Source organism: Lepus europaeus, chromosome 16, assembly GCF_033115175.1.
Source record: "Lepus europaeus isolate LE1 chromosome 16, mLepTim1.pri, whole genome shotgun sequence".
NCBI classification, from domain to species: Eukaryota; Metazoa; Chordata; class Mammalia; order Lagomorpha; family Leporidae; genus Lepus; species Lepus europaeus.
This window is the reverse complement of record NC_084842.1, coordinates 40,754,213-40,778,914: the sequence shown is the minus strand read 5'-3', so window position 1 is coordinate 40,778,914 and position 24,702 is coordinate 40,754,213. Positions and strand designations below refer to the sequence as shown.

The 24,702-nt window shown below is 43.0% G+C and overlaps 1 protein-coding gene across 3 annotated transcripts in view; it reads right to left on the bottom strand.

Annotated features, from left to right (window-relative positions):
* Positions 1 to 9,009: 9,009 nt before the first annotated feature.
* Positions 9,010 to 24,702, bottom strand: part of SH3RF1 (SH3 domain containing ring finger 1) — a 199,986-nt gene continuing 184,293 nt past the window's right edge. For all 3 annotated transcript variants that reach the window (XM_062213278.1, XM_062213279.1, XM_062213280.1), the window contains 2 exons: positions 20,256 to 20,614; positions 9,010 to 11,349 (listed from right to left, as the gene is read on the bottom strand). In XM_062213278.1, the coding sequence (XP_062069262.1) occupies positions 11,181 to 11,349; positions 20,256 to 20,614 (528 nt within the window). In that variant the 3' untranslated portion in view covers positions 9,010 to 11,180. The remainder of the gene's footprint in view (positions 11,350 to 20,255; positions 20,615 to 24,702) is intronic.

The window sequence follows — 24,702 nt, the reverse complement described above, 5'->3', positions numbered from 1 at the left end:
CATGCAGTTGGCTCCCTGGGAACTTTTCCCACACTGCAGGTTTCGTTATGAGCTTATGCATTTCTCATACTCCTCTTCCTTTAAGGCAAGGTGTTCAAAATCATCCAATGGATATGAATTTAAATTTCCAACTTTCAGCTGCCTACAAGATATTTATAGTTTCAACCCTGGTCATTATTATTTAAACTCAACATTTCCAAAATAAAACTTTCCCTGGGAATACACTTCCTGTTCAACATCTGGATGCTGTCCAAAGGGCCCACCATGGCCACAAGCACTTTGATATAGAACTTAAGTGTTATTTTTGTCTTCTCTCCATTTCCTGTATTTCCAGTCATTAATTTCAATGGGCTCTTATAAAAAAAAAAAACACATCTTTTTTTTTTAAAGATTTATTTATTTATCTGAGAGGTAGAATTACAGACAGTGAGAGAGAGAGACAGAGAGAAAGGTCTTCCTTCTGTTGGTTCACTCCCCAGATGGCCACAAAAAACGGCTGGAGCTGTGCCGATCCAAAGCCAGAAGCCAGGAGCTTCTTCCAGGTCTCCCACGTGGCTGCAGGGGCCCAAGGACTTGGGCCATCTTCTACTGCTTTCTCAGGCCATAGCAAAGAGCTGGATTGGAAGAGGAGCAGCCAGGACTCGAACCGGCGCCCAAATGGGATGCCGGCGCCGCAGGTGGAGGATTAACCTACTGTGCTCCGGAGCTGACCCTGAAACACTTCTGATTGTACTCTTCTCCCCTTCATTGCCTCTGTCACCTCCATGGGATGGCTTCCTACTCCCTGATTTCCCTGACCTCTGACCTCCTGGCTGCCTCCCTGACTCTGGTCTTATAGACAACTGCCAGCACAATCCACATTTCACCTCACTTCTGTGTTAGGAGACCTTCAGCAGCGTCAAATAAAGCTCCTACTTTCATGACTTGCTAGCACTCGTCTTCGGCTAACTACAATATATACATTTTCTGCCTTGGACATTAGTTTTCTTATTAATTTAAACATCTATTTGAAAGGCAGAGTTGCAGAGAGAGAAGGAGAGACAGAGGGAGATAGAGATCTCCCATCTGCTGGTTCACTCCCCAGATGGCTGCAACGGCCAGGGCTGGGCCAGGCCGAAGCCAGGAGCTTCACCTGGGTCTCCAACATGGGTGCAGGGGCCTAAGCACTTGGGCATCCTCTGTTGCTTTCCCAGGTGCATTGCAGGGAGACGGATTGGAAATGAAGCAGCCGGGACTAGAACTGGCACCCATAGGGGAAGCTGGTGCCGCAGGCAGAGGATTAACCTACTCCGCCACAGCACCAGCCCCTTAAATAAACTTTTTATTGGCCTGAAATTAACACTTCTATGCCTCAGTATATTTCAAAATCAACTGCATATCTACTGAGGGCATTTTTACATCCTGCTGTGTGTTTCCACATCTTATGGAAGAAAAACTTTTAAAATTATACCAATGTTTGCGTTTGGCTTCCAAGAAAACATACAATATAAACAGGTAAAATATAGGATTAGGAAAAACAAATAAGGTGTCAAGGAGAGGAGATAATTGAAAGGAAGAAATAAAAGACAATGTTCCCACCCTCTAGAGGATTTCAGGTTGTTGGAGAAAAAAATACAAACTCAAAACTTCAAGAAATACTAGAAAACAATATATTTTTATAACAACTCTATGGTAGAGACCACAAATAAAATGTGAGTTTAGAGGATGGAAGCCTAGGAAAGAGAGACCGGAAAGAAGCTCCTGGCTCCTGGATTTGGATTGGCGCAGTTCCAGCAGTTGCGGTCGTTTGGAGACTGAACCAACGGAAGGAAGATCTTGCTCTCTGTCTCTCCCTCTCACTGTCTGTAACTCTATCTCTCAAATAAAAAAAAATCTTAAAAAAAAATAATGCTTAAAAAAATTTATTTAAGCTCCTTAAGATTGTGAATCTAAATAGAAGTATTAGGGCTTTTTTCTTTCTGAGTCATCTCTTTCTAAAGATTCTTTTTTTTTTTTTTTTTTTTTTTGGTTTGTTTTTTTCCTATTTGAAAGGCAGAGAGAGAAAGAAGGAAAGATGGAGAGAGAAAGAGATCTTCCATTCTTAACGCATTCCCCAGATGGCCATAATGACTGTGGTTGGACCAGGTCAAAGTCAAGACCCAGGAACTCCATCTGGATCCCTGATGTGGGTGGCAGGGACCCAAGGACTTGGGCTATCTGCTGCTTTTCCAGGTGCATTAGCAGGGAGCTGGATTGGAAGCAGAAGACTCAGGACATAAACCAGTGCTCTGACCCGGGATGCGGGAGTTGCAGGCAGTGGCTTTACCATTGCACCACCATGCTGGGCCCTCTGATTGCTTGTATTGTGTCCCAGTACCTTGATAATGACTTGAAACAGCTAAAATAAAAGAGAGAGAAAAAGCAACAACAAACAAACTGAAAAAAATTTAAAAAAAAGAGGCTGAGATGAAAATTTAAGAGGAGAGGTTAGGAATACACTGTCTCGAGATGAGGACACTTGTTTATGGTGTATTCCCCCAGACACCAAGCTCCAGCACCTCCACTGACGACAGCATAGCATGGGGCACTGGGAAGTCGGGACAGGGGATAACACAGGCAGAGATGGAGGTACAAGGGAGAGAGAGAGAAAGATGACACGATAAGAGAAATGGAAGGAACAATCCAAAACAGTTTTTGTGTTTTGTTTTTTAAGAAGAAATGCATTCTCTGGCATAAAGAATAGTTCAGGATCAAAGGCTAAGATTCTGATTTTACAAGTTTTCAACCTGCTTTCCTCAGTCCTAAGCTGTGGGGTGAGTTTGGATGGTGGGAAAGATGATTACAGCTTTGCTCCAGGGAGTGATACCCCCTCCTGAGAGCTCCGCTCATGTCCGTTTCATTGTAGGGGCTGACTGATAATATGCCAATCCCACACAGCTGTCTTGGGGAAACAAATCACAGGAAAGCAACATGTCAGTTTAAAGGGTAGAAATTCAAGCCCAACTTTGATTTCTACAACCGAAACCACATCATAGGAATCCCACAATTGCTACCCTGGTAGAACAAGCAGTGCTGGCTATAAATGGACGGCCCCATTGCCATGGTGGCCTGAGCAAGACAGGGAGGCAGGCAGCCTGTCATCCATCCTTGGCTCTGTGGGCAGTCAGCCCTTCCTTCCCAGGCAGCAGTGGAAGAAGTCCCACTTCTTACCCAAGTCTTGGTCCTTGCAGGTTGTCAGCTTTTGTGGGCTTGACACCATAGGGGGACCAACACAATACACTCGCACCTTTAAGTCTCTTAAATTATCTATTTACTGTACACAGGGTTTCTTTTCTTTACATTTTAATTTATTTTCATTTTATTTGAAAGACAGAGAGCTCTTCCACTTGTTAGTGTACTTCTTCAAATGCCCATAACAGCCAGGGCTGGGCCAGGCCTAAGCCAGGAACTGGAACTTAAATCTGGCTCTCTCATGTAGGGAGCAGGGACCCAAGTCCTTGGGCCATCATCTGGTGCCTCCCAAGTTGCACATTAGCAGGACACTGTATCAGAAGCAGAGCCAAGACTCAAACCAGGCACTCAGGTGTGGAATGTGGGCATCCCAAGCAGTGACTTAACCCAGTGTGGCAAACACTCACCCACAGAGATTTCAACAACCATGGTGGTCTCATTTGATATGGAGTAGTTTGAAGTGAGCTGTTTTGCACAAAGATCCAAAACATTCAGTGGTGCTATCATTTGGTATATAAGCCTCAGAAGGAATTCTTACTCATAGAATCTGCATCCTACCTTCTCCTCCCAACCCAAGATTCTCAATCAGAACTAATTCTTAACAGTTCATATTAAACCTTGGTAGGGAAGGGAAAAACGAAAGTGGAATTACAAATTAAGACCAGAGGGAATGGCTGAATTAGCTTATATTAAAGGGTGAGCTGGTGGCAAGGTATCAATCTTTACTGTGTTTCTGCCTTTAGGGAGTTTATTGAATGTGCTTTTGTAGTATAATTTATAAGGAAATTGGTTTTACGCAAGAGGACATTTTTGCTTTATATCTTGTAGCACCCTGAGTGCTTAAAAAAGGGAGAAAGTAATTCCATTAAGCTTTCAATTTTTGCTGGCAAAAGAAATGAACTAGATGTGATTGGAAAGATAAGGCACTGGCCTTTACTTGAACTGACCTTGCTCCAGGGGTCGAGGAACAAGCAGCACGGCCTTTGTTCCAGAGACGTCATTTCATGTTTAATTAGAGGGCTAGAGTGCCATTCCCCCCCACACCGTGTAAATCCCAACTTCAGTTTGCTGAGAAAATGTCCATTAAGTTCCCAGTAAGCAGATCATCTGATCACTATCCTAACAGCTTTGAGAGTCATGTGTTCATTCGGGTGATCCTTAGATGACCAAAGTTCATAGTGAATGTTAAAATCAAGACATATGTGAGAGAGATAAGAGCTGATGCTCAGGGAATTATGGACCTCCCCTTGCCTGGAAGTCACAGTGCACTCAGCCAGACCAAAAGGCTTTAGTAGACTCCCCCAATTCTCTTCTTGAATTTAATCTCTTCTATTTTATGGAGGGCTTGGAGAAGAAGAAAGTATTCAAAATTAAAGAAATCGTACCTATTGTTCAAAGCTAAGGTGCTTTCACATATCTGGTAGGGTTTGTAACACAAGCAAGTCCTATAGTTCTTAATTCATAAATTGAAACCTCCAAATAAGCAGCCGACAACCACATGACAATACAGTGGTTTTGTTTTTCCCTTTTTGTGTGTGTATGATCATTTGAAAATAAGATTTGTATGGCCTCCCTCAATGCAGCAGACCTGGATTGAGTTCTAGGCTCTTGACTTCAGCCCCCTGGCTATTGTGGGCATTTGGGGAGTGGACCAGTAGATAGGATCTTTTTTTTTTTTTTTTTTTTTTTTTTTGACAGGCAGAGTTAGACAGAGAGAGGGAGACAGAGAGAAAGGTCTTCCTTCCGTTGGTTCACCCCCGAAATGGCCGCTACAGCTGGCGCGCTGCGCCGATCCAAAGCCAGGAGCCAGGTGCTTCCTCTTGTTCTCCCTTGCGGGTGCAGGGCCCAAGCACTTGGGCCATCCTCCACTGCCTTCCCGGGCCACAGCAGAGAGCTGGACTGGAAGAGGAGCAACTGGGACAGAATCCGGCGCCCCAACCGGGACTAGAACCTGGGGTGCTGGCACCGTAGGCGGAGGATTAGCCAAGTGAGTTGCAGCACTGGCAGGAGCTTTCTTTTATAAAACATATTGCAATGCATATGGTACTGTCATTTTATACCTGATGAATAAATACTTCTGGAAGACAAATTCTTAATGTAGAAGAGAGAAATCCATGTGTAATCTTGATATTGAGTGCCTCTGATTTTGCCAACACAATGATTTCAAGTTTTTTGTTCAATTTTATACATGAAAAATAATATTTCTCTGTGGTTAATGTACATTCACCCTAGGAGAAGGGTAGAATTTTTTTTTTATTTTAAAGATTTATTTATTTATTTGAAAGAGTTAAACAGAGAGAGGCGAGGCAGGGAGGGAGGGGAGGGAGGGAGGGAGGGAGGGAGAGAGAGAGAGAGAGAGAGAGAGAGAGGTCTTCCATTCGCTGGTTCACTCCTCAGATGGCTGCAACGGCCAGAGCTATGCCGATCCGAAGCCAGGAGCCAGGAGCTTCTTCCAGGTCTCCCACGAGGGTGCAGGGGCCCAAGGACTTGGGCCATCCTCTACTGCTTTCCCAGGCCATAGCAGAGAGCTGGATGGGAAGTGGAGCAGCTGGGTCTCAAACCAGCTCCCATATGGGATGCCGGCACTTCAGGCCAGGGCGTTAACCTGCTGTGCCACAGTGCCAGCCTCAGTGGAATTTCTTTTAACATGTTTGAATTTCATTTCATTTTTGATGAATTGTCAGCTTTCTTTCTCTAACATAGTAGTAATGTCTTCCATCTTTAAGATTGCCTTATGGCGGGGCTGGTGCCGTGGCTCACTTGGTTAATCCTCCGCCTGTGGTGCCGGCATCCCATGTGGGCGCCAGGTTCTGGTCCCGGTTGCTCCTCTTCCAGTCCAGCTCTCTGCTGTGGCCCGGGAGGGCAGTGGGTGATGGCCCAAGTGCTTGGGCACCTGCACCCACATGGGAGGCCAGGAGGAGGCACCTGGCTCCTAGCTTCGTAACAGCCATTTCGGGGTGAACCAACGGAAGGAAGACCTTTCTCTCTGTCTCTCTCTCACTGTCTATAACTCTACCTGTCAAATAAATAAATAAATAAATAGGAAAGTGGTAACTGCCTGGAAGGCAGGAGCTGCTGACAAGGGCCATGATTTCAAACACAAGGCCATTTATAAGAGTTCCGTTCCAGTTGTTTCAGGCATTCTATCTCTCTTTCTCTCACTGCCTAACTCAATCTGTCAAAAGAAAATTAAAATAAAATGGATGCCTTATGGCTTGTCTTACAAATATTTTTATTAATTTTTTAAAAAATTTGTTTATTTATATTTATATATTTGAAAGACAGTTACAAAGAGGCAGAGGCAGAAGCCAAGAGAAAAAGGTCTTTCGGCCGGCGCTGTGGCTCAACAGGCTAATCCTCTGCCTTGCGGTGCTGGCACACCGGGTTCTAGTCCCGGTTGGGGCGCCGGATTCTATCCTGGTTGCCCCTCTTCCAGGCCAGCTCTCTGCTATGGCCCAGGAAGGCAGTGGAGGATGGCCCAAGTACTTGGGCCCTGCACCCCATGGGAGACCAGGAGAAGCACCTGGCTCCTGGCTTCGGATTGGCGCAATGCGCTGGCCGCAGCGGCCATTGGAGGGTGAACCAACAGCAAAGGAAGACCTTTGTCTCTGTCTCTCTCTCACTATCCACTCTGTCAAAAAAAAAGAAAAGAAAAGAAAAAGGTCTTTCATCCTCCAGTTCACTCTCCAGATGGCCACAACAGCTGGAGCTGTATCAATCTGAAGCCAGGAGCTTCTTCCAGGCCTCCCATGTGGGTGCAGGGACCCAAGGACTTGGGCCATTTTCTATTGCTTTCCTAGGCCATAGCAGAGAGCTGGATGGAAGAGGAGCAGCCGGGACTTGAACCAGCGCCCATATGGGATGCCAAAGCTGCAAACCGGGGCTTTATTCTGCTGTACCACAGCACCGGCCCCTTACAAATATTTTTAAAATGTTTTGTATGTTATGATGTTTTGACATTTTAAAAACTTTTGTAGTTGAGTGAAGACTGCTCCTTTGGGAGCCAGCCAATGCTTAGATTACAAAGGGTCCAGTAGGGAGCACATCTTTGATACGCAAATATACCCCATATTTAGGAAAGTCTTCTTTATCATTTTTCCTGGTTTTTCCTAGTATTTTTAAGAGGATATAGACCTTAGAAGATTCAACTTCAAAGACCTCTTGGGACCACATTTCTTATCTAAGCTGTAAGTAATACCAGCGGTAGCTCACTCACTGATTACTGACTGGGATAATTCCATTATCTTTGAAGATTTCCCATGTTTTAATAATAGCACTGAATGGGAGTTCCAAGATTAATGCTAACTCTAGGTCCCTTCAACATGGGGCTGGGAGTCTGGATCATGGCAGTGCCCTGAGAATTTGCACTGAGTGAGAGCCACGTGGCGTTCCTGAAATGGAAATCTAAACAGCCAAATCAGGAAGTTATTAATAGGAAGCACAAAGAGAATCAAAGGAATGTTCATGTGCAGACCACAGAGGAGTTATTTTAAAACTGTCCTTGTTCACATTGGCTGGTGAACTGAAACAGCTCCTTCCTGTCACAGGTGACAATTAATAAGAACAGAGGCAAAGACTTCCAGCATAGCCTATGACAGCCCTGAGTCACAGAAGTTAGTGACGGTTATACCCCTTTGCTGGGCCTGGTTGTTGGCTAACCCCTTTCATAAATATCCTCCTGTTTATTTTGGTAGATTGGCAAATTATTTTTCTTGGAAAGATGTAATTTTAGTAGGATGCTATTTTGATAAGGACATAGCTTAACTGGTTCAAAATACACTTTTAAACATTTCATATGGATATACACAAGGAGTTGCACAAACATCTACCAAATGCACTTCACAAACTTGACTTCTAATATTGTTTACAGTTCTGCATTGACATTCACCTAAACTTCTAGGGGTATGAAAATGTTATTGTATTATCACAGGAACAGAAAATTAAATGCATAGCAGTTGGAAACATAATCACAATTTGTTCCTTCCAAACCTATTAAGCCCAGGAGGGCATTATATCCTACACATCAGACAAATAAGATGAAATATTTGAAACCAAGATGAATTAAAGCTACATATTAAAATGGCACTTTTCAAAACAATGACGTTATCTCCTCTGCTCCCCACCTCCACCCACTGGGGTAGACAGGGCAGTAACAGGAGGAAACTAGTAACAATTCACTTGCCCAGGTGATTACAAAAGTAGCTTTTTTTTGCAAAACTGTAGTAAAACAACTTGGAATTCCTGATCTTTAATTCTGATAAGTAACTTGATAGTAACTGAAAGTTAATAGGAAAATGTCCTTTTAACATGACTTACACAGTGCTTTCATTTCATGGAACATTAGACTGATGGTGAACCCCAAGAGGAGGTTCCTAAGAGATGCTGAGACCTACTGGTCACTACCTGGTTGGGACAGCTCTGCCAGTCCTCTGTGGATAAGCCAACTTCTAGCTCTCACTAGGCTATTTTAGTAATCCTAAAGAAGGAGTGGGGGCAGAAAGGTTAAATAGTACCTTGTAAGACTCCATACTTTTAAGAAGACTCTAATTCCTTGGGGAACCCAGGGAATAAATTTTGTTAGCTGAAGAGATTAACTGTATCACAAACATAAAGTTGATTGCTGTAGACATCTTCTGTCTGAGATGCATTTTATGAAGATACTTTTATGAGATACTTTCATGAAGTAGAAATTAAGTCAAAAATGTCCTAGGTTTAAAAAAAAAAAAGAGCAAAGTTTTAAGGATTGACACAAGAAACACATAAAGGTTGAACATCAAAGTTTAATCTTGAAACCTTTTATCCAGTCCTCAAATTATTAACATGAAAAGGAATGATAAATTGCAATTTTATCATTACCACATCACTGTGTAACAAGCCCTTGTTACAAAATCTCCATCTACTGTCTCCAAAAAACCAATAGAAAACCCATACATTATATTACCTAATGATCTATTAACAGATGATATTTTAACCAACTTTATACCAGGAAACTATTAACAGAGGTACTTCAATCACATAGCTTAAAATATGGAGAAGACAGGTAAAAAATTATCTTAACCTGTAGTAGTCTTTTTACTTTTTAAAATTTTTATAAAATACACTAATTTTCCCAAAATAAAGAATATTATGACACATTGGTGTCAACTTACACAAATGAAAGCTGATGTCAGCTTTTTTTCTAAAGTTCATTTCACCAACCCTTTATATATTACATGAATATTGAAGTTTTTTTTTAAAAATTCAACACACAAGAACATAATAATGTACAGTGTTTTATAAAAAAAAAGTTACTTTAGGAATGATTCCACTTTCAACCACATATTTCTTTAAGACCATGAAACGTCTTCCTTTATAAGAAGACTTCAGTTCATGTTTCTATTTCCCAGTTTTAATTCTTTAAAGTAAAAAAAAAAAAATTATTTATTTCCCATGAGAAAACTGTACTAACAATCTTATTCCCTACCAGGCTATCTTCCCTCCTTTTGTTTCCAGAACTACCCAGACCCACAACTGCATGGCACCGTAATGAAACTGGTGGGAGAGGCCAATGACATCAAAGTGTGGATATAAAAAGATGGGTTCAGCTGCATCCTGCCACAATTGTAAGGTGTGGGCACATCCACTCCCGTCAAGCCTTCCAGAGCTTCCCCAGAACAGTCACGGGGCATCTCCCAGAAAAGCTCATGCTCATGTCAGTCTGCTGGCAGGAAATGAAAGAGCATTTTTATTAAGGACTTGTGTAATGGCTACTGGATGCCTTCACCAGAGAAGGAGCAAGTGCACTCAAGAGAAGCTGGTCAGCAGTGGCTTTGGGGGTAGAGAAGAGAATACTGTTTAGTTTACACCACCTGCCTCGGTCAATTCTGAGTGCAAACTAACCTCAGCAGGAAACCGCAGTGACATAGACACACCATGCACAGTCTACATTACTGTGGGACGCCAACAACACATGCAACGTGGTGGGGGAGATTCACAATGGATGAATGTCAACTTTTCACAGTGTTTCTTACAGCCTTTGACTTTAACACGAGTGCATCACTTACCACCACTATCTCACAAACATTTTATTGTGTCCTGGGCATGCAGACCACTTGGGGTAAAATGGGAAATGACATTTCATAGCCATTCTCAGACAACGAGTACAACTTCCATTTTCCCTACTTTCCAACCAATGAATTGAACTGCTTCTGTTAGGAAAGTACATATATTTATGAATACATTTTTGTTCAAAGGTTGTGCTTTATTCTTCCTCATCATTTCATTGATTTCAGTCTAGGAAAATTAAACACCCACAAAACTAAACTGAGGACTAGGTCTTAAGGTGATTCTTGCCAAACCACAAAGACAGAGATTCACTAACTTCCGTCAAGTCTCTGTCTCCCCACCCCAGGTTTTCACGGCTACTGATTCAGTTGTATGTTTGGTTTCTCCAGGAGGAAAACCAAATCAGAGAACTGGAATTTCTGTGTCAAAGAAGCAAAGTGTAACAGTAGGGGCAGGGGTTGTTGGGGAGGGGAAGACGCAGTCGCTCTCAAAGAATCTCTTGCTCTCAACAGGAGATAATCCAGCTTCTCCTTAGCTATCACTTCATAAATTAATAATTTCTTAAAATCATAATCCAAAGAATTTATCTATTACAAGAAAATTTCAAGTTTAAAAAAGCAAATAAATTAGTTAAGCCTTGTAAACAATTGTCCATTTTAGTTATATACCTTTAGGGAAAAAAAAAAACGAAAGACGGTTTTGTCTGTATGGTACAAGATAGTACAAGGCACACCTTCCACATCAGATGCAGAGTGCGAGAGCCCACACTGACACCTTCACTCTGCTCACTGGTGTAACTGAAGTTACACACCAACCTTCGCTCAGCTCCTGATCACCCGGAAGTTAACGATGTGCTCTTTCCATTACATTGCGTTGTGCTATTTTGTTGTGTGATGTGACGTGAAGCCTTTTCAGCGCTGGTCTCCTCAGATGTTTTCCACAAAGCTTCCCGGGAAAAGGCCAGTTTTCCCATTACGTTGTAATGTGCCTTTGAACCAGCCATCCTCTCGTTTTTTATGAACAAACACAATATCTCCTTCTTTCAGTTCAAGTTCTGCCTCACTCTGAGGAGGATAGGAAACCACCACCCTGTGCCTACAAAAGAGAGATTTTAGTTAAGGTTTTTCAAAGCGGTGATAGATAATGGTGTATTATTAGTCTTTATAAATCTTCAACATCAAAAAAAAAAGAGAAATAGCATGACTGTTTTATGAGTTTGTAAAACAGCTTGAAATACAATTATTCTGTTTAGTAGAGAGTTGGTATTAGCAAAGATGTAGTTTGGGAATGCATATCAGCCATTATTTTATTTTTTAAGATTTACTTATTTATTTGAAAGGCAGAGTGAAAAAGAGACAGGGACAGTCTGAGAAATCTTCCAGCTGCTGGTTCACTCTCCCAAATGCCTGCAATAGCCATGACTCAGCCAGGCTAAAGCCAGGAGCCAGGAACTCCATCCAGGTCTCCCACATGGGTGGCAGGAGCCCAAGTACTCGAGCCATCACCTGCTGCCTCAGAGGCACTTAGCAGGAAGCTGGATTGGAAGCAGAGGCAGGACTTAATCCCAGGCATTCCCAGCAGGGATGCAGGTGTCTCAACTGGCAGTTTAACCTCCTAGACAACGCATGCCTCTCCCTCAGCCCATGACTGATGGCCCGCATTTGTTTGCCTGAGTGACCTTTACAGGAAGAGCCATCTCTGTCCACTTCCAGAAGGGAAGTTCTGCACTACTTCCCAGGAGAACCATTTCTGCATCTCCCCTCTTCTCTAGGAAGAGAGGAGCGAACTTATTTGAGTGGGAGAAGCAGCTGAGTCAGTAAGTTCAGCCCTACAGGCTGAGTGGGTTCTGCCTGCTTCCTTGTTGTATGCACAGAGGGGTCAGGGGCCAGAGGTCAACGATCAGGCCTGCCTACTACAGGCAGGTCTGGGAAGTCTGTCTCTCTACATCCTTACATTGGGGTTTGATATGGGGGAGGCAGTGATTCTGAAGGAGCCCATCTCTCCAAAGATCCTCCATCAGGAAGGTTGTTCCAAGGTCAACATGGAGGGGAGGGCAGTGGCTCCAACTGCAATCCAGCACCAGCCAACGAGGGTGCCATTCTTATCTCTGTCACCCTGGTATACCTGTGTCTGTTTCTAAGATTTCAACTTCTATTAGTGGGAAAAGGCATAGTTATTGCCTACAAAGCCCAGAAGCCTACTGGTTTAATATTATCTATCTTGCCTCCATTCTCCTGAGACTCCCTATGCAGAATTATGGTGAGCTGCCAGGGAAGCCAAAAAGAAGTCACTTATTGTATATGCAATATCCTTTTAACCTTCTCTGTTTTTCCAATATTATATCTCTCCTCTCCTTCTTTCTTTTTTCCCAACCAAGGGAAGGAAAAGTGGTCGTGTAGGATGGTTGTTACACGGCAACAGATAACTAATAAGAGCCGAGGTACATCTTTCTCTGATGCTAAGGAGTATTCAAGCACAGAGTTTACACCTTTCATTTGGTTCTCAAAGTCAGAAACTGAGTTTATAACCTCGCAGGACCCACTCTGAACCGCAAGTGAAAAATGTTCCAGCTTAAAAATGATGGTACAAATTTGAAACAACTGAAACCCATCAGAGCCTGGCTCCCTCACCTCTCTCCATTCCACTCACATTAAGGAAGCCTATAGCAAGAGTTCTGCACTATCAGTCCATCAAAACGCTGCAAAGGCTAAGTAAGCGCTGCTAAAACAATTCCTGAACTCCTGTGGACACAGGGACCAAATTACTCTCCAAGACCTGAAGCAACAGCACAGCACAGAGCCTGGTTTATCATTCCGCTAATTCAAACATGAATATTTAAAGACCATAAGGCTTGGGTTCAATCAAGCATGGAATGAGGGAGGAGGCATAGTTTTGAGAGAAGCCCTGGCCTGCGGGGTGACAGTCTTTAAGGTCGTTTAGCCGGCACCACAGCTCAATAGGCTAATCTTCCACCTAGCGGCGCCGGCACACCAGGTTCTACTCCCGGTCAGGGCACCGGATTCTATCCCGGTTGCCCCTCTTCCAGGCCAGCTCTCTGCTGTGGCCTGGGAGTGCAGTGGAGGATGGCCCAAGTGCTTGGGCCCTGCACCCGCATGGGAGACCAGGAGAAGCACCTGGCTCCTGGCTTCGGATCAGCGCGGTGCGCCAGCTGCAGCGTGCCAGCCATTGGAGGGTGAACCAACGGCAAAAAGGAAGATCTTTCTCTCTGTCTCTCTCACTGTCCACTCTGCCTGTAAAAAAAAAAAAAAAAAAAAAAAAAAAAAGGTCGTTCAAGGCAGCTTCACTTTGGACCAGTCGTCTCAACGTTTTAGGTCGTTTTCTTCATCTACAGGACATGGCTGAGATGAGTCAAACATTTAAAACATGCAGTAGAGTGTGATTGCAAGTGTAAAGCTCTTAGTGTGACCCGGGGCCTGGGACTCCTAGGAGGAGGATGGGCCACTCAGTGGCTGGCTGCAAACGCAGGCTAGAATTTCCTGATAGTGAGACTTGACAAACTTCAGAATGACATGGTTAGGGTTTTGGAATTTCTTCTCTGATATCCTTAAAGAGCAAAACAAATAATTTCATCACGGACTTATCTGAAGGCAGGGTCCAGATGAGATTTCTCAAGTCTGATGCCAATATGCTCAGAATCCATGTAAAAAACAATGATGTAACTGCCATTTGGGGCGAGTTAAAATTCAAGCAAAGCTTTACAATTCTGGAAAAAAGTCTATAAATGACTCAAAACATATTCAGAATAGGTTTTTTCATGAGATGTATTCCCTACTGGTTTTCTATGAGCTGCCTTAAAGGTGAAATGGGAAAAAAAGTAGTTCTGAAAATCTTGAAGTGAATTAGATTAATATTTGCATTTTATAAAATGCACTAAACCAATTTTGTCAAACAATTTTTTTTGAACTTGAACTGCTGCTGGGCTGAGAACACAATCTTCCTGCCAAGTTCCCAGTGGGAGCACATTTTCATTGCTAAGTTATAAACCTCTGGGGGGGTGGAAAGAGAAACCATGTGCATAATGGAAACTGTGACACAGTCTCCATCCTGTGAAGACTACCAGGTGTAGCAGTAACAGACTGGACTCAGGAATCTCCCAGCTCTCGTGCTGCCTTGGGCCTTGCGAGGCAGTCTGCACAGAGAGTTTAGTGCAGACACATGAGGCCAAAAACTGGGCACAACTGGCCAACTGTCTCAGGCACTGAAAGGCGGTGCCAAGTAGAATGTTTACAGACCAACACACAGATGCAGGGCACAGCTGCAGGGCCTCTTCCATCTGCTGCTCCACCCTACACCTCACTGGGATTATGCTTGTCTTTATATGAATAGGGCTTCAGAGCAGTTCTGAACCTCAGGAGCCAACGATTATTCTCCCATGACATCCGTGGGACCTGCTGATCCACCTTCAAAATCTGTACCCTTTTCACTCTCATTGTTACCATCCTGGTTGATGACCTCATTACCTTCCATCTGGACAAAATCATCCACCTGTCCTTTTCTTCCTCAATCTCTCCTTTCCCCAATACATTCTACACAGAACTTGCATATTAATTTTCTTAAGTGGTGGCTCTATTGATAGCTACCTATTGCCGAAAAATCATCGTTCATTTTCCAGTGCCTGTGAGTAAGGTTAATCCTCATCCTAGTAGGCAAAGCTTTCAATGATCCTGGCCTTAATCTCTCTTTAAAGCAGAGCTACTATTATCTCCATGAATGTACCAAACACCCCTTTAAGCCTGAACATATCCCCTAGAGATGGGACTTTACTTCTCCTACTTTAAACTGGCTCAAATGATTCCTTCCATTGGGAATTCCCTTTGACAATATCTGCCCATCCACACCCTATCAATCTCTCAATGCCTGGCTCCAATTCTCCCCTGTGAAATCCTTTGCCCCACGGCTGGAAGTAATTTCATGCTTGACTAAATCCCAGAGGCTTCCATGTATATTTCTTATGGCATTTAGCAGTCTACATTGTATTATTACCATCTGTGTCCCTGTCTCATTTATTCCACCAGACCATAATCTGCTTGAGGGGTGAGATGATGCGAAATTCACTTTATATGCCTTATACTACTATCCACAGCACATGTGCTGATTCTTAATAAGCATACCGAATGATGAAAAGGCCTAACTGTATAATAAAACTATTTTTAAAATGTTCAAATTTCCTTAAAAGAAATGAAACTCTGACACATTACAACATGAAAGCACCTTAAAAATACAGGCTAAGTGAAATTTGTCCACAAAAGGACAACTGTTATATGACTGTGCTTTTGAGGAACCCAGAACTGCTATTCAGAGAGACAGAAAGTAGAATGGTCATTTTGTGGGCTAGGAGAGGAGAAATGGGAGTTACTGCTTACGAGGATATGGAGTTCCAGTTTGGGGTGATGAAAAATGTCTAGAGATTGACAATGGGTGAATGACTACACTACAACAATGTGAATATACAGGGTACTTCTGAAGTTTCATTGAAAAACAGAACTAAGAATAAGTTTAGGGGTGGGTGTTTGGCTTATAAGATATTAGCTAGGATGCCTGTGTCCCACATCAGAAAACCTGGGTTCAACACTTGGCTGCTAACTCTAGTATTCTGCTGATGTACCTCCTGGAGACAGCAGGGATGGCTCAGAACCTGGGTTCCTGCCACCAACAAGGGAGACTTAGATTGAGTTCCCTGCTCCTGGCCTCAGCCTTGGCCCTGCCCAGACCATTGCAGGCATTTCGGGAATGAATCTACGGAAAGGAGCTCTCTCTGTCCATCTGCCTGTCTGTCTATCCAAAAATAAAACAAAACAAAAAAAACTAATTTTGCCACAAAAAAATTTTGAAATCCATGCATAGTTTAATAATATGCATTTCCATGAACTTTTTGAAGACTCCTTTGTCCTTATAATGTTGCTGAATTGCATACTTCAAAAAAATGATACATTATATATTATTTCCCATAATTTCAAAAAAATAAAATTAACAAATGCATAAATCAACAAAACTAATGTAAACATTAGTTTTAAAAGACAGAAATGCACAAAGCTGACTGGCACCTTTGTTGCTTAAAATAACCCTTCCTCCCTTTGAACAAAGCACGCTGTGCTATGGCACACAGACTTGGCCCTGAAAGGGTCTCTGTCTCCTGGTGGCTTTGTGACCATAACTCAGCTTTTGCTGATAGCTACCAAAGTGGAATTCAAGAGTCTGTTATTATATAAAGAAGCTCCACCGATATCTGAAGCCAGTCTTTTGGGTTTGGGCTTTGGTATCCTAGCTTCCATCAGAATAGGCATTTGCAATCTTTAATTAGTATAAACCTTCATTTGCTTCATATGGCCTCTCTGGTGTTCTCTGGAGTTCACACCTTTTCGTTTCTAATTTTCCCTGGTATAGCCCCAGTTGGCCCCCCTGTGGCTCTGGGAGGCACGCTGTCCATCACCCTGGTCTGGGTGAGTAACCATTTGCTGCTTTCTGCCAGTTGCCACAGCAATCTAATATCCAATTAAGTATTTTACTGGCAAAACCATACTAGCTCGCTTTGTAGTTTGCTCAAAGTCCAAGTAAATTATGTCCATTGCTTTACCCAGTGGGTTCATTGTCACTGACTCAAAGAAATTAATCATGCTGGTTAAGCCTGCCTGCCTTTCTGTAAATCTATCTCTATCCAATTTGTATGTTTCCAAGTATTCTAGCTTAATCCCTGATCAAAGATCATATGTTCTTTTCCAATTTATAAGACAGGTTTATAGGTATGCAGTTATCAGTTTAATTCCTAAACTTAAAAATATATTCAGAGATGACTTACTGTGTCTACCTAAACCTTTTATATTTGTTATTTTTAGGAAAAGAAAAAAAAAATACCTGTCACACATACTATATTTGCCATCCTGTCTGAAACATTTTATTTCTTCTCACTACAATTTCCTAATTTTTTTTCTCAATCCCCTAAAACACAGCCTAAAATCCTTGTTCTATTATTTCTGCTGTCATCAATTATACATTTTCTGCCTCTAGGATATAGTGCTATTTCTTGCTTGTTTTTTTCAGCCTTTCTGACAAACACAAAAGAATCCCTTTGTTCCTCAGAGGATTCTTGCGGCTGACACTAAGACCTGTCAACACACTTCATGTTTCATTCTTCCTTATTATGGGATTGCTTAAGTCTTTATATCGTGCCAATGCATCTTCCCACTGACAGCACCGGCTGCTCGACTCATATTCTTTTACTTTAGGTATATGGGACAGGGTCATGGTTTGGGCAGAAACCTTATGCTTCTTCTCATTATAATCTGTAGAAGAATCCTAGCTCCACTTGTTCCAATATTATACTTTAAAAAATAGCCTTATGAAATTCTACCGGTAACAGTTCTAAAGAGAAACTGGGCTTCTGCATTTTCGCCAGGGCAGGAGCTGCTGGTGTTTAATATTGTGAAGCAGGGGGTTGTAAGATACTGGAATGTTTTCTGAATCACACGAATGTGGAAGTTAATCCTTCCTTCATTTTTAGCATGAAGTACTTTTTGGTGTGTTCAAATTTTCGAAATAAGAAAGCAGGTAATCCCTAAATTACATATTTGGTAGCTTTCTATTAACCAAAAACTTCCATTCACAGTGGAGAGTACAAGATTTTCCTATGCTAGCCTTTTCTGTTGATTTCACAGTTAGGCAGACCTAAAAACCCAAGCTGAATAAACCTATTACTATCATTATCTGAAAGCAAAGGACTGTGGAATGTTGGACAGGCTGGCTATTAGAATAATGGATTATAAAAATATGAACTTGGGCAGAAATCTTCTCCAAAGACCCCTTTCCCACATGTAAAAATCGAAATGGTTCTAGGCAAACCTGCCAGAGAATTCCAGAGTGCCCGTGCCCATCTGTCCCGTCATTAAGTTCTTGCCATTCCCTATCTGATGTGCGTCCCGTGCTCCCTGAAACGCCATCACCTGTCCGCCTTAGCGAGTTCTCCTCTTCCGACGCACTGAACAGCAGGAGCCTGCTGTTGGAAATGAGCTGCTCTACTAGAAAGGGGCTGGAATGCAGACGCTACCGCGATTGAGGACATCTGGCAGCTGAAAAGGAACGCCGAGTGGGGCGAGCAGGGGGGCAGCGGTCCCAGAGCCAGCGCCTAGGGGGAACTGGGCAAAGTGAAGCGTCACTCCAGACAGTCACACAAATGCCACCCATGACAGGGAGTGCCTCCAGGCATGAAGGGAGCATGGCAGATCAATGCCTGCAGGCACACAGGGAGGCTCTGTGACCAAAAGAAAGTAAACAAGTAAGTAGACTAACTCCAGGGATGGCAGGCGCTGTCCCTGGAAAGCAGAGCAGTGCTCAGAATGAAGATGAAGTGAACTCGCAGGAAATTTCAAAGCTTTTCTAAGAGCACAACAATGACAGAGAGGATGGGATGATTTCATCTGGAGAGAGGGAACACTTTTAGGGCAATGTCTCATTTCCAGTCTAGTTTTGGAAGGATGAGATCTATAGAAAATTGTTTCACATCACTACAAAAATATATGATAAAGTGTATACTCTGAACTTAATACACTTGATTGTTTAAAGGTTTTTTTTTTTTTTTTCAGTTTTTCATAGTCTTTTTTCAAGTGAAAAAGTGTGCCAAAAATCCTAGGAATGAGGACCAAGATTTTGGTGAGTATTAACATTCACAAGGCTCCGTCTGAAATCCAGAGGTAAGGTGAATGTAGGCATTTCAGTGTGTAACCCTTTATGGTAGGATTTCAAACCAGCAACATGGAAAATGCTACCCAAACAGTAACATTTCCACAAATTAGAAAACTGCTTTGTTTATGAAATTCAGGTACAGAGGGAATGAAGCTTACAGAAACAATAAAACAGATGACACTGAAAACAAATGTTCATCTATTTACGTGTTATGTAAAAATTGTCTGTTGTTTTCAGTGCACTTTATGATGTTTTCGTGTACAACAAACAATTTCACTTTTTAGTTTGTATAATCCTAGTAGATGTTTGCCTTATGAAATGTATTTTCTGGCCGGCGCCGTGGCTCAATAGGTTAATCCTCCGCCTAGCGGCACCGGCACACAGGGTTCTAGTCCCGGTCGGGGCGCGGATTCTGTCCCGGTTGCTCCTCTTCCAGGCCAGCTCTCTGCTGTGGCCCGGGAGTGCAGTGGAGGATGGCCCAGGTCCTTGGGCCCTGTACCCGCATGGGAGACTAGGAGAAGCATCTGGCTCCTGGCTTCCGATCAGTGCGGTGCGCCGGCCACAGCGCACCAGCCGCAGCGGCCACTGGGGGGTGAACCAACGGAAAAGGAAGACCTTTCTCTCTGTCTCTCTCTCTCTCACTGTCTACTCTGCCTGTCAAAAAAAATAAAAAGAAATGTATTTTCCTTCTGCAAAACATTCCTAAGAAACTCAAGGGCTTGTATTAACTGAACCACGCCCCTCTGTAATGAATATTCAAAGACAGAATCACAAAAACAGGGCTCATTATCCGGAGTGTAATTGAACCAAGCCACTGAGTCACAGAAGTAGAGCCAGAACTGGGACCAAGAGCTTAGCCATACCCTTCTGCCTCAGGAGGCAAAGGACAGAACTCTCTTGGCTCACAGAATTCCCCACTTGCTTTGCAACCAGCAGATAATGATGTGAGCCTTTAATAAAACAAGCAGAGTAAAACCCGGGAGCAGCTGCTGGTGCTGGGATAGAAACAAGAAGATGGACGTGAAATGAACCAGGCTCCAGTGACCGCCAGAGTTCAGCTGGACAGTCCTGTAGCGGCCGAATGGGGAAAACAAAGGAAAAGAAGGCTGGAAGCCTAACCCGGGGAAGAGACGTGAGACAAAAGGGAAAATTAGGGTGTTGTGGTGAATGGTAAAAGAAAATTAGTACTTGCTTATTATTACAAATACAGCTTAAAAATTAGAATATGGAAAAACATAATATCAGCCAAGAAAGTTCCAACATACTCATCTGTTAGGTTTCTCCTGGAACGACACTGCACTCACCTTTCACAAACAACAGGCCTAGACTCATTCATGACAGGCCCCAGGGAGGAGCATGCCTGCCGAGGAGGGGGAGCGATGGGGACAGCAGAGTCCAGGGAGCTGGTCTTCCGATGAAAAGCATCCTGGGCAAGGGCCGCCCCTACGGCCGACGCTGCCACTGGGCCCTCTCCGTCCAAGGCGCAGGAGCCAGCCCTCCCGTGGCCGCCCCCTAATGGCAGCTCAGGACCCACTGCTCCCTGCAGGGGCAACTCGCTGCCCCCCAGCTCCACTTCCAGGGTGGGGGATGCCGGAGGGGATATGCGGGGCTTCCGTTTGGTGGAGGCGCTAGAGAGCAATTTCAACAACCCCTTCTTTTCTTTCTAGAAAAGAAAACAAGAGTATTATTTTAAGGAGATGAGTAGTACTATTCCTGATGTAACCCACTGGGCCCTATAATTTCAACTTTTTATTTGATCTTTCAAAGTTACTTCTGTTGTTATTTGGTAATTCATAATCTGGCAACAAGTTTCTGTGTGGTGTTAACCCCACGTTTCACTTCTTTTCTCTTTCTGCTTGCATATTATGGTTCGTTGTGAACATTCTGTTGTTCATTGCCATCTTCCAGTGAGGTAGGGTTGGCAGATAAAAAAGATGTAAAACTGGGGAGAGTGTTTAAGCTGGTGGTTAAGACACCTCCATTTCACAGCTGAGTACCTGGGCTTGATCCCTGGCTCCAGCTACTGGTCCCAGCTTCCTGCTACTGTGCACCCAGGTAGACAGCAGTGAGTTCTCCTGGCTTCAGCCCCAACCTTTGCAGGCATGTGGGGTGTGAATCATAGTCTGGCAGCTCAGTCTGTCCATCTGTCTCCCTATGTCTGCCTCTCAAATAAAGAAAGAAAAGCTTAAACACAAAAAACAATAAAAAGATGTAAAGCAAAGAAAAAAAAACCCTCATCAATTAGCATCTTGGGTGGCAAAAGGAGATGTTTCAGGACAAAATAGAAATCTAAGATAATGGATTTAATTTCCTGAAATTCTGCCTGTCCTATCTCTAATTACTGTAAGACAGCTGGCTGTATGCTGAATGAGATGTAAACCTGAAGCACTTAACTCCACATTCACAGACTTGAGCCTTCTGTTTACAGTCAGCTAAGCACTAACATACTTCTCACATGTCACCCCTTGGATTAAGTTTAAAAGAAGTCATACCATTCTGAATGTACAAGCACGTCATTGATTAGAAACCCAAAAACAATGGCACACAATTCTGAGGAAAGTTCAGTATATTCACAAATATTTTTCTATCTCTTTTGGTAAGCAAATGTACAAACAATCTCATCCCATAGAAGCCACCACTTGAATTTCTCTTGCACTCTCTCTTCTCAAAGATTGATTGACTTATTTGTTTGTTTATTTTTACAGTTACAGAGAGATCTCCTGTCCATTGGTTCACTCTCCAAATGGACACAACGGCTGGGGCTGGGCCTTGCTGAGGCCAGGAGAAGGGACCTCCACCTGGGTCTGGAACCAGCACTTGGATATGGAATTCTGGCATTGTAAGCAGAATTTTAACTTTACTGAGCCACAACAGACCCCCCCCCCCTTTTATACTGTCACATCTTGCTCTACTCTCCAGGTCATAAGCTAGCTCACTCTCATTCTCAGCCCCCAGTTGTCAATGATGTTCTTTTTGATGAGCAACCTTAACATCATTATTTAAAAATAATCATTTAAAACTTTTATTAAGATGTCAAAGTCATCATTAAAGTCCTCTGAATGGAAATACTGCATAGAAAATGACACATTTCAGGCTGCACTCCTTCCTTAGAAAATCTAAGCACAGTGGGAGTAATAAGGCCTCACCAATGCCCCACAAAAGATGTAACACTGAAGAATTTGTCTTGGTAATATGAGTGAGTTCAGACTCATAAAAACCCCTCAGGGAAATGAAGATGAATCCATGATAATACAGTTCCATTACAAAATGGCAAAAAAAAAAAAAAAAGGAGACAAGAGATCATCATCAAAGGACGAGCCAACAGCTTCGGTAAGTGGCACTGAAGTCTCCATTTACCTGTGTTGGTCACTGTACACATGAACTCAAGGCTAAAAATAGGAAAGGGGTAGAAGGGGGAGGGGGGCATGCTCTGGTCATTTCTGTACCTGCTCCGCCTGGACTACGGATGAGCAGAGCGCTAACCTCCCCCTCCCCTCTCGCAGGTGCAGGAAGGTCCCTTTGCATTTCTCTTCAGCGCCTGGCCTCAACACGTTTTACTGGCTTTCACATCACCTGGTTAACAGCACACACTCTGACTGTGCTGAGGAGATAAAGCTTCTTCTCGAACAAGGGGGGACCGGGTGAATACCTGGCAAAGCTGCTGCCACAGTTCTAGCGAGCCTCAGGTCCAGAGGGTTAAGAGATGAGCTGGGAGAGAATACTATCCAGTATCTCCCACTTCCTGCGACCTCCAGCTATTCCTGCCACTATGTAAGAAAGCACACTCTAATCCCTGGACCCCCATGGATCGGCTGGGAACATCAAGTCCATTGATAAATTACAATCTCAGCAAGCCACGGCTAAAGATGTTTCTTAAACTCAGTTCTGGGCACTCAGAAGAATATCAGATAACTGACTGGTGCTCAGGGAACAGCCTCTAAAGTGATTAAGAAGAAGGATGAGTTGGTTCATGTAAAATGATTAAGCACATTAAATACAGCTTGCTTTAATGACTTCTAGGGGATGTGTTATCGTCATCAACCGAGGCTGACTACCCATGGAGCACAAGGCAGAGGATTAGGTATCCTGGCGGGGTGCAAGGGCAAGGCATGGGGATGCTGACACAGGGAGGAGGCTGTCCTAGTTCCAAGGACCTTGCTTTTAATATCACATTCTGATGCTTTCTGCATTAACACAACAATGTGCCACCTGAGAGAGAGAATGTTTCAAATTCAGGCAGTTACCACCTAAGAGCACCTTTGTGATTTTTTTCAAAATCCAACAGGAGAAATGAAAACTATGAATGAATTAATAAAAACTACACTTTAACAATTTTTAAACTGTAATGGTAGTACACATGAAAAAGGGGGACATCTTTTAGCATAAACCTTAATAATTCAACCCCTTGTGGGGTTTCCAAGAAATTATTCCTAGATGAAATCATGTTTTTATGGTCATAATTTTCTCTTCAGAAGATCTGATGATTTAAAATAGCATCACACATAGAAAAAGAACAATCTGGGCCAAAAAATAAACACCAGATAATCAAACAGTAATTTTTATATACAAAATAATTCTGAGCATCAACTCAATTCCTTTCTATTAGTCACGTAACAGAGAATGAGCTCAATATGAGAAACAGTCAGAGTTCCTATCCAGGGAACAACCACCTTTAAATAAGCAACGCACAGTTAACAATACTCTACCACTCAGTCTTCTCTCTCTCCTTTCTATGCCCTCAACCTATACAGAAATCACTCAAGAATAGTCTTTTGGGCCACTGATCACCAATCATCTACATAGCCAGCCTCCTAATAATCAGTCATTGTTCTTGCTACAGAATCTCACAATATTCATTCATGAGACTGTCTAATAATAATCACTCATACTTTGAACAAATATTTAAGTGTCTAACACGAACTAGGCAATATACTAGGCTCTGGGAATACAACTGTGAAAAAGACAACAACCAGAGACATTCTCTAGCTGAGACAAAATCATGGCAAAAAAGGTGATCTGTAAAAAATAAAGCAGAGTAGGGGGAGGAGAGAATATCAAGGAGATCCTAGGGCCATGTGAATTTCTAGAGGCAGTTAAATCCCACCAGGTTCAAGAATCTTGTTAGGGACTTTTGCAAGAATTTCCATATTTATTTCTCACAGCAACCTGATGAAATAGGAATCAATTATCATTCTCATTTCCTAAAGCTCTCCAAGCTGGCCTAAAATCACATTGCTAGTAAGAGATGGAAGTGAAGTGAGGTTTGAAGGAAGCCCCCCACCCCATCCTTTCTGTAAGAAAAGCATGTGTAGAAGCAGATTTGCAGTGTGGAGGAGCACGAGCAGACACATTTACCCAAGGCTGCAGATCACAAAGGTTGCTTTTCAGTGAACTCTGCAGATCTGCACGGCCAAGACCTTGTCTGGATCCCACTGTGTGCAGGGGCAGGATCAGTGACCGTGGCCACCTAAGGAGAGGGTGGGCTTATCCTTAAGAAAAGGCAACCATGATCTTGTTTCTCATAGCAAAGTAAGAACTGGGAGGAAGGGTAGGTCATTCGAGCAAAGCAAATGATCAGTAGACACTTTGGGAAGAGTGTTCAGAATAGTAGAAAATGAATATCTGAAAACTGGATAGGACTCTCTGCTGAAGAAAACCAAGACTAATAGAACAGGCCATCAAACAGGAACTGATTGTAAAGAAAACCTGTGACCAGCTCCTAGGGGACACTGCCACCAGGAATTTGAGGTC